Source organism: Ochlerotatus camptorhynchus, unplaced genomic scaffold, assembly GCF_037179485.1.
Source record: "Ochlerotatus camptorhynchus isolate MF236.1 unplaced genomic scaffold, CSIRO-AGI_Acam_v1.1 ptg000244l, whole genome shotgun sequence".
NCBI classification, from domain to species: domain Eukaryota; kingdom Metazoa; phylum Arthropoda; class Insecta; order Diptera; family Culicidae; genus Ochlerotatus; species Ochlerotatus camptorhynchus.
The window spans coordinates 3,154,456-3,169,866 of record NW_027040734.1 but is presented as its reverse complement, the minus strand read 5'-3'; the positions used below and the strand labels follow the sequence as shown (position 1 = coordinate 3,169,866).

Below are 15,411 nucleotides of genomic sequence, written 5' to 3'. Positions count from 1 at the left end.
GTAGTGCTGTTTGCGAACCTCTTTTTTTTTACCGTAGCTGATAGGCCGGTCAGGACGCGTCCGAGGCGTTCATTGCTGTTCTCTTCGTCGTCGTTCGGATGAGGTGGAGGTTATCCGTTTTGGTGAACCTTTCTGCGCAAGGATGTGAAACTGAAACAATAATGGAGATAAGCCGCGTGTGGAGCGTCATGTGTGGATTCGTTGAACTCGGTAGAAGTTTATTTACGTGAATCATTCATCTATTTAGGTGTTTTGTTGATGCACATGGTCAAAATCTATGTAGGTTTAAATGGTACTAACCTACATTTTGAATGATTAAGCAATTTTTAATGAGCTTAAAATGCGAAGAAAAAGAAGAAGAACGATACTTTAGTTAATAAGCTACCGAACGAAGTCAATAAGAACGTGTGATATGATATGGTTTGAACCCATTATTCCCAAAAACAAAAGAAGCGCTCCGAACGAATCAATTTTTATCTTCATCCGATAGGCCGAAGTGATTTATTGGCCTTTCAATGGCATTTCAATGCGTTAGGCCGAGTTTAGAATCCGTAGGCCGAGTTTGGCATCAAGAAGCAGAGTTAGACTTTTGACAATATCTCAGCGATTGGATTCTCTTTATCATATCTAACGGTACGTACGGAAAGGTAAATAAATTTGGAAGTCATCAGTAATAATAACATTTCGTTTGGCGCTAAACTGCTATGTTTGAAGGCACTTTTTTTACAACATTCATGTACCTCATATTTTTCTTCACAGGATGTTAGCATTGATCCTAACAATCAAATCTGTGATGGTTTTAAAATATTTCATCTTGGGTTTTTAGAGAAAAAGTGTTTTGAAGTATACTTAGTCGTTTACAAAACCGTATACGAACTATTGATGATACAAAACTGTTACGGATCGAAACAAATTCGGCTGAAAATGATTCAAAATGGGACTAAAGTTGTCAAAATTCTGGTACAGTAAGATTCCCTCTTTGTTACCGTAAAATATCGTAGCTTTGATCTCATAATGTTAAATTAATCAAATAATTAAACAATGGTTTAGTCTCTAAATTTACTATTATTCAGCCATTCCATTGCAAAACGATATAGTGGTTCTCAGATTTTTGTTTTATTTTGTGTCATCAGGGTGACCATTTCATCGTTAGAGTAGTCCAAAAAATCGTTTTTTTTTAATATTTTTAAATGCTTTTTTTTTTTTATTTATAACTTTTGAGCCACTGGGCTGATTTCAAAGATCAAAATATTAAATGAAAGGTAATTAAAATAATACTATTAAAAACTGGGATTTTATTTTGAAAAACATTTATTGTACTCGTTTATTATAGTTTTCATGGTTTGTAGAATGAGGGCTCAATGTATTTTTTTATATATTTTTCCTTTAAAAATTAGGCTCTTTTACACAACATATCAAAAAATCAGCGGTGTGTTTTTCGTAAGCTGATGTTAAAAATTTCATGCTTGAAAAACTGCACGTTTATCAGGCAATGGCGTTTACCAAGCACCTACAATGGTGACCAGCGAATCCAAATTGCGTATGCCGAGTCGGCAGCCATGCAATTGCGTTGTCTTTCCTTATAGCTGATTTGAGGCCGGGCTTGATTGTTTGACAACTGGTATGTCTCATACGTTTGGCCTATTTTTAGCGTCTGTAATATAACAAAAGTATAGTGTAAAGTTATGAAAAATATAAATTTATAAAGATAACTGTTACACACTGACCCTACTAGCACTCAAATTAAGATCTTTCTTAAAGCTGAGTAAATCTTCGTGAGAAATCTTAGAATTTTTTTTCCTACTGTTTCAAATTTAAACCCAATGGTCTTCCTGCGATGTTTACAAAAACAAACTTGGCTTGTATTTTTTTTTTTTTTTTTTTTAACTCTTTATTTGTTCCAAATTCAAAATAAATTACATTTCATTTTTAACCTAGGTGCTCCAGTTACTACAGTAACTTACCAGCCTTAATTGTTATGATATATATCTAAGTGTTTTTACATTGTTCCTGTCTTGGCAATTCAGTATTTTAAACAGGTTTTTTTAAACCTGCATGTCAGTATAACAATTGATAGCTTAAAACTAAATAACTAAAACTAAATCTTATCTAAGTATAAAGGGAATTAATCGTTGCAATTGAGGATTGTAACGATTTTTGCCGGAAATTATTAATTATTTTGTTGGACATTTGTGCTAAAGTCTCAACATTCGAAATTCTATGTACTTCGGTAGTACTGTACCAGGGAGGCAACTTCAAAATCATCTTCAGAATTTTGTTCTGAATCCTTTGAAGTGCTTTTTTCCTGGTAGTGCAACAACTAGACCATATTGGCACAGCGTAAAGCATGGCCGGTCTAAAAACTTGTTTAAATATTAGAAGTTTATTCGTCAGGCAAAGTTTGGATTTCCTGTTTATAAGAGGATACAAACATTTTATATATTTGTTACATTTGGCTTGAATGCCCTCAATGTGGTCTTTAAAAGTTAATTTATGGTCAAGTATTAATCCAAGATATTTCACTTGGTTTGACCAGGAAATTGGAACTCCGTTCATAGTGACTATGTGACTACTACTAGGTTTCAAAAAGGAAGCCCTGGGCTTATGTGGAAATATTATAAGTTGAGTTTTGGAAGCGTTGGGAGAAATCTTCCATTTTTGTAAATAAGAAGAGAAAATATCTAAACTTTTCTGAAGTCTGCTGCAAATAACACGAAGACTTCTTCCTTTAGCGGAAATGCCTGTGTCATCAGCGAACAAAGATTTGTGGCAACCCTGAGGCAAATCAGGGAGGTCCGAAGTGAAAATGTTATACAATATAGGCCCAAGAATGCTACCCTGAGGAACTCCTGCTCTAACAGGTAGTCGATTAGATTTGGAATTTTGATAATTTACCTGCAGAGTTCTGTCAGTTAAATAATTTTGAACTAATTTCATAATGTAAAGTGGAAAATTAAACTTTTTCAATTTAGCAATCAAACCTTCATGCCAAACACTGTCGAATGCTTTTTCTATGTCTAGAAGAGCAACTCCAGTTGAGTGGCCTTCAGATTTGTTTGAACGAATTAAATTGGTAACTCTTAAGAGTTGATGAGTAGTTGAATGCCCATGGCGAAATCCAAACTGCTCATCTGCAAAAATTGAGTTCGTATTGATGTGAAGCATCATTCTATTCAAAATTATTTTTTCAAAAAGTTTACTTATTGAAGAAAGCAAACTTATTGGACGGTAGCTAGAAGCTTCAGCTGGATTTTTATCCGGCTTCAAAATTGGAACAACTTTTGCATTTTTCCATTTATCAGGAAAGTATGCCAAATGGAAACATCTGTTAAATAATTTTACCAGGAAAGACAAGGTACTCTCTGGGAGTTTTTTGATGAGGATATAGAAAATTCCATCATCACCTGGAGCTTTCATATTTTGAAACTTTTTAGTTATAGACCTTACTTCGTCCAAATCAGTCCCCCAGGAATCATCAAAAATATTTTCCCGAGAGAAAATATTCCGAAAATCCCGAGCAACCTGATTCTCAATAGGACTAGTAAGACCCAAACTGAAATTATGGGAACTCTCGAATTGCTTAGCAAGTTTCTGAGCTTTTTCCAAATTTGTGATCAAAATTTTACCACCTTCTTTAAGCGCTGGAATTGGCTTTTGAGGTTTTTTCAAAATTTTTGTGAGTTTCCAAAAGGGTTTGGAACTCGGGTCTAATTTAGAAACATTATTTTCAAAAGTTTTGTTCCTCAGGGCAGAGAATCGCTTTTTAATTTGTTTTTGCAAATCCCGCCAGATAACTTTCATGGCAGGATCGCGTGTTCTTTGAAATTGTCTCCTACGGACATTTTTAAGACGGATCAAGAGCTGAAGATCATCGTCTATTATAATTGAATCGAATTTAACCTCGCATTTTGGTACTGAGGCAGCTCTTGCTTCAACTATAGAAGTAGTCAGAGATTCAAGAGCATAATTAATTTCATCTTTGGTTTGCAAAGGAATGTTTGGATCGAAGTTATATTCCATAAATGTTCGATATTGCTCCCAATCAGCCCTATGGTAATTGAAAGTAAAGCTGTTGGGATTAGAAATTATTTCTTGGGATATTTCAAAAGTTACTGGAAGGTGATCAGAACCGAAGTCAGCATGGGTAACCAATTGGCTACAAAGATGACATGAATCAGTTAAGACCAAATCAATAGTTGAGGGATTTCTTGCAGAAGAAAAGCATGTTGGGCTGTTTGGATATTGAATAGTGTAATAACCTGCAGAACAATCATCAAACAGAATATTACCATTGGAATTGCTTTGAGCATTATTCCATGAGCGGTGTTTTGCATTAAAATCACCAATAATGAAGAATTTAGACCTATGACGGGTAAGTTTCTGGAGGTCACCCTTGAGAAAATTCTTTTGCTGGCCTACGCATTGGAATGGCAAATAGGCAGCTATAAACGTAAGTTGTCCAAATTTTGTTTCAACAGAAACTCCCAAAGTTTCAAAAACTTTGGTTTCAAATGAAGAAAGAATTTTATGCTTGATTCGTCTATGAATAATGATGGCAACGCCACCACAGGGTCCATCAAGACGATCATTTCTATAAATCAAGTAATTTACGTCCTTCTTAACCTTATGGTCAGGTTTAAGGAACGTTTCAGTTATAACGGCAATATGCACGTTATGAACTCTCAAAAAATTAAATAGCTCGTCTTCATTATCTTTAAGAGATCGAGCATTCCAATTTAAAATGTTTAATGCTTTAAAATCCATTACTGAATTTTAAAGTCATGACAATATTATTAGCAAATTTTACTCCAGTTTGAATAGCATCAAACATGGAGTTAGATTTAAACATATCAGAAATCATGTCAATTAATGAATTCTGTAAAAATTCCATTTTAGGAGCAGTAATGCTTCCTAAGTCAAAATTGTCAAAATTTCCGTTAGAACGTTGGTTAGTATTTTGATTTCTACCCGCTGCAATAGCAGCATAGGTAGCTCCATTAACTCGCTGAACATTGTTAGCAGCGAGGGGAGTAGGTACAGATGAAACATTTGAAGCAGGGGTGATATTTGTACCTACGGGTACGAATGTAGAATTTGTTCCTCGCTGACCGTTGTTAACAGCAGAGGAATTTATACCTGGTCGGAAACGTGGAGCGTTTCCTACCTGTCGGTTAGAACGAGATTGTAGGATCGCTTTGCGAGTCTTACATTCCCAAAAATTGGATTTGTGGTTTTCACCACAATTTGAACATTTAAATTTCTTAGGATCTTCCTTCACAGGACAGTCGTCCTTTGCGTGAGAGGAATCACCACAATTCATGCATTTAGCTGGCATGTAGCAATTTTTAGTTCCGTGACCCCATCCCTGGCACTTACGGCACTGAGTGAGGTTTTGAAAATTTCCTCCAGTCTTCCTGAAGTGTTCCCACTTCACTCGGACATGGAGCATAAGGCTAGCTTTTTCTAAGGCCTTAAGGTTGTTTAGTTCACTAGACTTGAAGTGAACTAAATAAAAATCATTAGAAATCCCGTTGCGCGAATCGCCAGGACGGGATTTCATTTTCATTTTGATTACTTGGAGTGGCACAACTCCAAGTAATTTTGCCAGTTCATCTTTGATCTGATCCAGGGATTCACCACTGGGCAGTCCTTTCATGACAACCTTGAACACACGTTCAGTTTTGGTGTCGTAAGTAAAAAATTTGTGCTTCTTCTCAGTAAGATACTTGAGAAGACATTTAAATCCGTCCAAGGTTTCAGCCAATACACGGCATTCACCCCGACGTCCAATTTGTAGTGAAAACTTAACTTTCACGAAATTCAAAAGTTCCATGCGAAGAGCATGGAAATCGGTAGTGGTTATCACAATAGGGGGAATCTTTTCCTTCTTGGCATTAAGCCGGGAAAGTTTACTAGAATTTTTCTTGGATGATGGATCATTCTCATCATCCGTGAGCAAATCAAATTGATTACTCAAATTAATTTCTTCAGAAGGGGGGTCAAGAGTTTGCCCCTTTCTTTTGCGTTTAGGCGCCATGGCGGCAGTAAATTTTTTATCCAAATCGACTTCCAAGCAGATTACTATAAGAATCTGAAGGATCGAAGAGGAATTTTCCAAATCGATATCCAAGAAGGATTACCTCGGGTAGGGTCCAAACAAGGATCGAAGAGGAATAAGAGGAGTTGAACAAGGTAGAAAATTTTTACAGGTTGAGCACTGAAAAGTGCTGTTTAAATTTGTTGTAGCTTTAGGTAGTAGTAACACTTCCTTAAGCAAAAAGCAAATAGCTCCGCACGGCAAGAGAGCACGATGCGGACTGAACTTGGCTTGTTTTTTGCCTGCTTTTGGTGAATAAGTGGTTTCCACTACATGCATGACGTTTCCTAGGAGAAACCTGCGTCAGACATAATTTGCAAATTTGTATGATTTTGTTTTTCTGCGGTGTTTTTTTTTTTTTCTAACAAATATGTACAACCCGCACATTTTTGACTGTCGAGTTTGGTTTGAACTTCTTGTTAACATCTTGCTTCTGGATATTTGTGAACCTCAATTTTCATAAAATGGTCCCTTTTTATACCGGTAATCGGCAATGTAACATGCGTGAGTCGTACTCACGATATTTTTTTAGGTGGCGAACTCTCATTTTTACCTTGCTCATGTCCTCGATCACATTTCATAAGGGAAGCGTAAAAGAGAAAGAGATATCACAAGCAATTCTTTCTACTATACCTGTTTTCTAAGACATAGAGTGGGAGTTGTTCCACCAACGACCCGATGAAACAGTCAATAGAAGTTACATCCAAATTCAAAGCCCTGTTTTTCCTTGATTTGAACTTCGATAAAATTCTTCAAACTTTCTTGATGTTATTTGAACGTATCTAACTTTGGCATTTTTACCTGAAATTCTCAGATATTTCTTAAACTTCATAGTACTTTCCTAATGTTATTTAATTTTCCCTGTGGTTCACATACCATCCTAAAGTTTGCCAAAATTTCTTCACTTTTAAAGAACTTCACAAAACTCTCTTGAAGTTCGTAAAACTTACCAGAACGACATTGAACTCTCCAGAAGCTCACAAAACGTCCCTGAAGTTGGCATAATTTTCCTGAAGTTTAAAAAGCTTCTCTGAAGATTGAAGCACATCTTATCTGAAAGTTGTTGAATTTGTCTGCTTCATTGGAGGAAATTATTTAAAGTTTGCATTACTTTCCTAAAATTCACACCAGTTCCCTATAATTCGCAGAATTTCCTAGAAGGTCGCTGAACCTTCCTGAAAATTTCCATGGACTAGCAACTCTGTAGTAATTCAAGGTGAGGGCTACCTAAACTCACTGGACAAGAGTAACTAACCTCATGTGAGTTTCATTCCTGTATTATCGAGTCAAACAAATCTATTTATTTTTAAAAATCCAAGCTAATTTTCCGCCCCTCAGGATGATTTAGTGGTAAATACCACCTTCACCAGCTGCTGAGTACAAGACACAAAACTTTCGGATACCTACTATCTCCTTTATTGAATTCCGGTAAAAATCTTTCAACGATCGTCGCTCCTAAAGTGGCTTCATTTTTTTTACAGTCACTTTTCGAAGCACGACAAGCGAGCTCTCTATTTTCTTCATGAGATTTTTGACGTAGGACTACGTATGTGATTTCTATATGGGGGTACACTTTGTGAAAACCGAAAATGGAACATGTAACAAAATTATGAAAGATTTTGGACATTAATAACTCAGCTGCCCCTGGACCAATTTCAATCATTTTATCACCAATCGATCAGAAATATTTCTACGCATCAATAGCATTGCTCCCGACTGATCGTTTTCAACAAGAAACTATTGAAAAAGTGGTAATGTCAAGCATTGTCCAATGTACGAATGAAAAGTGATAATTTTATCACTGTTTCTTCGTGAAATAAACGTTCTTCTCAAACCCAGCCGTCGAGTACCACTTGGTCATTCTGCTTCTACCTGAGCGCTGCTGTCTAGCCTCAACTCATTTTCGCTTCGGACGGCATGGTGAGTAGGCAGCAGAAGTATCAATAGCAGCAGTAGGAAGGTGGTTCAAGGTTAGGTAGTCCACTCTTCTACCTAACAAGCAACACTGACTGGTCGTGGCAAAGGAGGAAAAATTCTTGGTAAAGAAGGCGCCAAGCGTCATCGCAAAGTTCTTCAAGATAACCACCATCCGTCGTCTGGTTTGCCGTGGCGGTGGCAAACGTATCTCCGGTCGGATCTACGAGGTGTGCTCAAGGTGTTCCTGGAAAATGAGATCCGCGATGCTGTCACCTACACTGAACACGCCAAGCGTAAGCGGTCATCGATATCATCTACGCTTTGAAGCGACAGAGAAGCACTCTGTACGGTTTTTGAGGTTAAATCATGAACAACTTTAGCTCTTCTCAGGGCCAAAGAGTTAAGATAATAGATGACCGATCAATTAAAAGAACTCCCAAGTAACATTCGTCGAGGTTTTATAGCATTCTACAAGTCTAAATTATAGTCTACAGAACCCTCATAAAACCAAAATTTATTGTACCTTGGGCTAACTGCTCTACACATTTGTTCCGTCCACTAGCGGTCCTACGGCAAGCTTTCGTTCGTACCCCTAGGCACAGACCCTTCTACTTTTTTAATTTTCTACAAGATACATCCATAAAAAAACACTTGAAATTGGACGAAAATTAATGCCTACTATGATTACGTGGCTGTCTCGGACTGTCCTGCTCGCTTCTTTCTCTTTTAATTTTATGAGGGAAGAGAAATTAAGCAAGATATTGTGCTACGAACAAATATTAATTGATTTATTACAAAGTCGACAAAATCAATATGGATCTTACTTGGAGTCAAAGAAAACTTCTTTAATGCCATTTGGATTAATGCAATCAACTTTTGAACCTAATTTGACTGCATTTGTTCAATTCGTAATAGTTGTATGGTCAATAGTCCATATACGCCTTCATAATCGGCTTTGTAAACTTCAAAACACTTGTTCTCAAAAAACCCAAGATGAAATATTTTAAAACCATCACAGATTTGATTGTTAGGATCAATACTAACATCCTGTGAAGAAAAATCTGAGGTACATGAATGTTGCAAAAAAAGTGCCTTCAGACATAGCGTGCGGCTAGGGAAAATGGCTTGAAAAAGGTTTTATTGTTGCCAAATAGCTTTTATTGTAGCTTAAATACGGGTTTCAAATGGTTCTCAATACGTTCGTCATACAACCTTTTTGCAGTAAGCTAATCTTGAAGAGCTTCGAAAATATACCCTTCAGAACCTTCTCCAGGAAGGGCCAACTAGACAGATGAGGTTTAATGAGGTTTTGGTGGATGCATCAATGGCAAAGTAGCCTTGACCAGGGTTTTATGAATGTTGTTTTATAGTAGCTTTGTATTACATCATAAAACTTAAAATGTTACAAGTAGTGAGCCAATTTAAAATCGTTAGTTTCCACCGGTTGGTTACACTGTCGCTGCCTGCCGGCCCGAGCACGTCACCAACTCCTTGGCCCAGGACGTGTAATCTGGTGCTCTGGTGAAGTGGAGAGGAAGCGAACGTCGACAGCGGACAAGCGGTCGACGATTGAAGACACGTGGTGGAGGTGTTGCGAGGAGCCCCGACGAAGAAAACAGGTCAGATAGATTATAAGAAAGTGAGAGAAGAAGGGAGTAATTAAAGAAACAAAAGAGGTAGTAGTGAAGTGCTTGTAGAGTTTTTTCTGTATGTCACGTGCGATCATTCCCTGCCCGCGTAATTGCAATCGGTAAAGGCCCACCCACATTAGATCCGTTTGCGTTGCGTTGACGTAAATTTGACAGTTAGACAATAGATTTAGCTGTCACTTTGCCGCAACGCGTCCGATCCGGATCTAATGTGCGTGGGCCTTAAGCGTGCCGACACTATTGGAGTCAGGAAGTCTCACACACCAAAATTCATAAATTTTGTTCGGTACTTTTTTTTGCTGAATTTGGTCTGTAAAATGTAATTTTTACCGAATGTTTGGTAAAATTTGATGTTTTACCACTTTCCAGCAATAAGAAAAACTGCATATCTGTAATTTGCAGAAAATTACCGAAAACTGTATATAAACATTACTGATCGAAACTGTAAATGCCTGAAATCCCGCAATACTGTCAAAAATTGACGAATGTACTGTAAAAACAGTCTTTTACAAACCAGACTGTAAAAAGTACCGAACGGTTTGTAAATTGTCTGTACTGCCAAACTCAACATTTTTCCACCATTTTAAAATTGAATTGAATATTGCGCAGTTCTCCGTAGTTTAAGTGCGCAGTTAAAGTAAGTGTTAAAAAATGGAAGACATCAAAACAAATTGGAGCTCTTGATGGAGGAGCAAGAGATCTTTTCCGTAAGTAAAATTAAAATACATTTTTTTTCATTGTACTTTGTAGATGGATCTTCAGAATGATTTCAACACGGTGCCAAACGGTGAAGTCCCACTTTTATACCTAAAAGGAAATTTAACGGAAGATACTTCGGAGGGATGCATTGCATGGAAGGGATGGTCTGCTTCCATCAAGAAAGATGCCAAGTATTGTTTCCGATTGCTGTGTGAGTGCTTCGCTGCTTTCAACATAAGCTGCAAGCCAGAAGACAAGCAATTTCTCTTGTTTCCCTCTGCAATTTTTCAAGGCGTAGGAAACCTTACTACCAACAATCAATACGAAACTAACGATTTTAAATTGGCTCACCACTTTAGTAGCCTATTGGTCCCAAGCAAACGATTAACGTACCCTATTCTAGTTGAAATTCTATTACTACACTATGTTTGTTTTGATTCACTATGAAAGTTTGACAGATAACATCAGGGGTGTGTGGATTCATGCAGAACATGCAGGGGTGAGTGAAATAGCTTGGGACTGCTTGGGACCGTTGTTCTGGTACTGAGTGAGCCAAAAATAATAATGATTTTCTTGGGGACCCAGTGGTCTTAGAGTTACCTCTATGTTACTACCACGGGAGAGAAATTTACGAGAAGCATCAATTGATCGAAACAATTAAGAAATTTTGAAACTGATAAAGTTTAAAAACTGATTAAAATCATCATGGATTAATAAATGTAAAAAAAACAATTCAAATGAACCATGTTATTATTCACACCAAATTTGGAAAAAGAAAAGAAAAAAAATCGATAAAAACCAGCTACAATTCAATCGGTAGTTTTTGCTGAACAAATTGTAAATTTTAACCAGTAATTTTTTTTACTGAATTTCGGTAAAAATCTGACAGAAAGCTTTTTTGTTTATTTTACCAATCATTCAGTTAAATTTGCAATGCGTTTCAGCAAATTTTGACAGCTCATATGATCGAAGTCAAATTTACAGAACGCACTGTAAAACAAAAAATACCGAATAGATTACCGAATGTTCAGCTGTTCCATATTCGGTAAAAAATTACAGTATTGACCAATGCATGGAATGAACTCACGAAAAAATTTGACTTATGCGCGGTGTCGTGTTTACTAAAAATGAACACATGATGCAATGCTTGCGTAACTTTAGAAAAGGTCCTATCAACTTTTATAAACAACTTGTTAGGCCCTTTTCTCGCGAACCGAAGAACACTCACGCAAACCAGACCACTATCGGGAAGGGGAGAATTTACCCTAACCGATGGTGTTGTTGGTTTGCATGGGCGTACTTCGGTTCGCAGGAAAAACGCCTAACAAGTTTTGTGTACATAAGTTGATAGGCCATTTTAAAATGTTGCGCGAGTATTATTCATGTGTTCATTTTAAGTAAACACGGCACCGCTCAAACGTCAAATTTGTTCATGCAGTTCATTCCGTGCATTGGTCAATACTGTAAAAAAATCTTAGTGTGCAGATGTGCTCCTAACTGAGGTGGCTGAGACTATAAGTAATTCGTTTATTATTCAGTTCCAACCTGGATCGGGTATCAAGATTGGGTCTGCTTGTTTTCTGACAAACGTCAGTTTGCTCGTTTGTTTTTAAAACCTAGCTCAGGTTGAGGTTCACACTGACAAACAGTTCGGTTTCGCACTGGGTTGGAACTGGTGTTAACCCCGATAATAAACGAATAATTCGCTATTACATGTGGTTGTTATGAAAATGATTAACAATGATTGTTGACGAAATTGGTGCCGTTGTCTTGCACATTTTCATCTGTCAATCTACCCTATTTAGACCTTTTTTCCAGGATTTTTTTCACATTTCTATCTTTTTTGACGGCCTAAATTCCCCTAATTTGGGCCCATACATAAATTCAGCAATCGACTAAATTTTCAAAAGCGACCAAAAATATCCATCAGTACCGTCCCAATGACGCGTTCATCAATTTTATTTAGATAAATAGCAGATTTTTTGCGATGGGCCCAATCTTAGATCCATAGGCCAACATTAGAGCCATTACCCATATGCAGTAAAACTGATCGTAACAACAATAGGCTCGTTGGTCGTTGTAATAACAACAACTTATTAAAAAAAAACTCAACATTTGGACCAGTAGAACCAAAGTTAGGACGATACGTGATTTTTTTTTAATTCTTGCATCGCCGAATATAGTAAGACTTCCGAAGCCCACTCATAACACCTCAAATCTCAGACTTATTCTCATTATCAGTAAGCATATGCAATTGATTACTCATTGGAATTTCGGAAGTGGGAGCATCATTAGATGCTGCTTTTTCGGGCGTTTTGGTGGCATGGTGAAAGATAAAACAAGTTCTTCAAATCTGTGTCTATTGGCGAGAAAGATCAAGATTCTTCAGTTCAGTTTACTTCATAGATTTAGAGGATTTGTTTTACCAAATATTTCCTTGTCTAGAAAGGCTTATTATAGTTAATAATATTTTATTTATTATTCTTCATTAGGTCATTTAGTTAGTTATCTCCCCCCAAACAACGTCTTCGATCCATGGAAGATAGATTTCGACATTAATCGCCTGCACCGCTTTCTCTCGTTCATAGAAATAATCGAATGGCTTACAATCCAACTCATTCTCCAACACACCCATCACCCGATAGAATCGTTCATCCTCATTTTTGATGACGAGTACATCGCCAGGGCTGGTGAAGTGACCATGATGAAGATAGCGCGAACAGTAGTACAGCACACGCAATGGTGTATTGATCTGATACTGAACTCGTATTCCTTCAAGGCGGACAAATGAATCGGTATGCGCTATCCGGGTCGTATAGTTGACGGCGTCCTGGCGGGAGATGCTCGAATACAGACAAACTAAAACGTTTGTAGAGTCCCTAAAAATGTGCAATACTTATGTGGTGGTGTTCTATACGATTGTTGAAGCGTTCGATTTACTTAACATCCCGATCGAGTTCGATCAGGGCAATTTTGTTATCCATGGGTTCGATATGATCTCTCGCGTTTGCAAACCAATCCGAACTGTTGTGGGCACCGTAGTGGATGAAGACTCTTTCTATGAAAAGCGATTTTGGTTTTGTTAAATAATTTAAAGGAAGATAATTGCACATGTCTACTTGTTTTCTCAGCGCATCGCGTGGTTGTCAGGACGAATCGAGGGCTGATTAATGCGCCATGACAGAGGGTCCGCGGAGAAGTAGCATCCACAAGGTTAACTATCGGATGGTGTTCTTTGAACGGTAGGTTCGATTCACGCATATATGTTTGACATTCTAAAATCAAATAATGAAACGTGGACAAAATGTTGCGGTTTTATCAAATCGGTGTCAACATTTCAAAAGGGCGAAATTGCCCTTGTAAACAATGGCTTTAACCGTCGATTTCCCGCGAATATAAGCTCACACATGCAAAGTAACGACATCCGAAAGTAGAGGAGTGATTTTTTTACAAAAGCAGTTTCGCCCTAATGAAATGTTTTCACCGAAATGAACAATTCGAACTTTTTTCGATGATGCTCGGAGCTTGTGAATAATGGTCCATTGTTCTCTTGATCCAGGTGAGGTACCTTTGCAGGTGGATGCCACCGATGTAAGTGATGCGAATCTTTGTGGGCCCTGTGGTATACATTACAAGTCCAACCAAGTACCACTTTGAGCTACGCTTTGCGAAAATTCCACTTCCAGCATTGCGATGATATTTGTGCGATCCTGAAATCAAAATTTGCATCATTATCATCTCAGAGAAGAAAGCATTTACAACAAGTTACGATCGAATGTTCCTAAGCAAATGGCATCCATGTAGACCATTCCAAACAGAATATTGGTATCGTTGAGACAGGTATCCTCACGGTTGACTGACAGAGACCCACTCGTTAACACTGGAGTATGTACGTCCTGAACTTGAATCTCATATACCTTTGGCAAACAAATGGGGGCAACCAAATAGTTGTAACTTACTTCCCGGTCTAGTAGTAGCAAAACAAAATCATTGGATATATTTTCAATATCAAATGGCTTGGGTTGAAAAGTTCTTCTAATTGACCGGTATTCTCCATCGGGAAATATGATTCGCAACTGACCAATATCCAATTGATCGCCATTTAGATTGTACAGACAGTGAGCCGTCGTTGTGACGAACAATTTATTCAGGAGAGTTCCTCCGCAGTTTAAGTCCTGTTCCGTTAGTTGTATATTCAAAAGCTGCACGTGCCATTTCCAGCTGGAATCTTCCCGTTGTCCACAAGAATCGTTCAGATCGGCAGAAATTTGGAGCACACAGCTAAGCCAGAAGCAAAGCGACAGTAACACGAGCTTCATCACGTTATCAGTATCAATGCTGGAGTGGAACTGTTTGTCTTAGTTTTTTTTTTGACTTTAAATGATCTTTATTTCTTGTATTAGTTTGGTTTACATGTATGAATTATCAAGTGACACAGATGCGTCTTTTCAATTTTAGTACATTGTTCGCCTTAGATTTTTTACGACTGTTGAAATATAAAACATAGACAATCAGACATAGCAAAGCACTATCGCCATGTGTTGACCACACTATGGTGGACAATGCACGCAACAGATGGCGATAGTGTTCAAACACCAAACTCCTGATCAGCTCAACCTTGTCTATACAAGGTGTGGAATTGATGGGCTGTACGTATTGGTGCAGCTGATTTTTAACTCGCCTTTCAGTCGGCTTCGCACGATTCGCTTCGTTCGTACGCTTAAGCGCGCTCATAGTGGCATCATAACGTTTGTTTCAATCAGTGTTTGTATAGGAAATTTAATTTGGATTATAGAATTTCTGTATGAACCAAAATGTATGAATGTTTTTCCACTGAATGTAGCGATAATTAATTGATTATTTTATTAACACACTGTATACCATGAAAAAGCAGCCTTCTGGTGAGTGTTAGCCCGTTTCCAAGTAAGGACGTACCATAAAAATACAAAACGCCTGCTGATGGGGCTTATTACGGATGTCACTTCACGGTGAAAACTTGTGACTTGTCGTCACGGTGAAGTGATTCCCATTTGATTTGCACGGCAATCA

The 15,411-nt window shown here is 37.7% G+C and overlaps 2 protein-coding genes across 2 annotated transcripts; both read right to left on the bottom strand.

Moving 5' to 3' along the window:
* Positions 1 to 12,859: 12,859 nt before the first annotated feature.
* On the bottom strand, positions 12,860 to 13,711 carry LOC135704592 (uncharacterized). Its single transcript, XM_065226050.1, has 3 exons — positions 13,482 to 13,711; positions 13,303 to 13,420; positions 12,860 to 13,241 (listed from the first exon to the last, which is right to left on the bottom strand). Exons 1-3 carry the CDS (start codon positions 13,621 to 13,623, stop codon positions 12,860 to 12,862), a joined length of 642 nt encoding a protein of 213 aa, XP_065082122.1. The 5' UTR covers positions 13,624 to 13,711.
* Positions 13,712 to 13,811: 100 nt separating this feature from the next.
* On the bottom strand, positions 13,812 to 14,985 carry LOC135704576 (serine protease 52-like). Its single transcript, XM_065226037.1, has 2 exons — positions 14,132 to 14,985; positions 13,812 to 14,072 (listed from the first exon to the last, which is right to left on the bottom strand). Exons 1-2 carry the CDS (start codon positions 14,679 to 14,681, stop codon positions 13,843 to 13,845), a joined length of 780 nt encoding a protein of 259 aa, XP_065082109.1. The 5' UTR covers positions 14,682 to 14,985; the 3' UTR covers positions 13,812 to 13,842.
* Positions 14,986 to 15,411: the final 426 nt, after the last annotated feature.

What these genes read in the sequence shown, in the direction of transcription:
- LOC135704576 (XM_065226037.1), bottom strand. Translation starts at nt 14,681, where the DNA reads ATGAAGCTCGTGTTACTGTCGCTTTGCTTCTGGCTTAGCTGTGTGCTC. An exon ending in TTGCTTAGGAACATTCGATC is followed by an intron (nt 14,073 to 14,131) that starts GTAACTTGTTGT and finishes TTTTGATTTCAG; the next exon opens with GATCGCACAAATATCATCGC.
- LOC135704592 (XM_065226050.1), bottom strand. Translation starts at nt 13,623, where the DNA reads ATGCGTGAATCGAACCTACCGTTCAAAGAACACCATCCGATAGTTAAC. An exon ending in GCGATGCGCTGAGAAAACAA is followed by an intron (nt 13,421 to 13,481) that starts GTAGACATGTGC and finishes CGCTTTTCATAG; the next exon opens with AAAGAGTCTTCATCCACTAC. An exon ending in GAACTCGATCGGGATGTTAA is followed by an intron (nt 13,242 to 13,302) that starts GTAAATCGAACG and finishes GCACATTTTTAG; the next exon opens with GGACTCTACAAACGTTTTAG.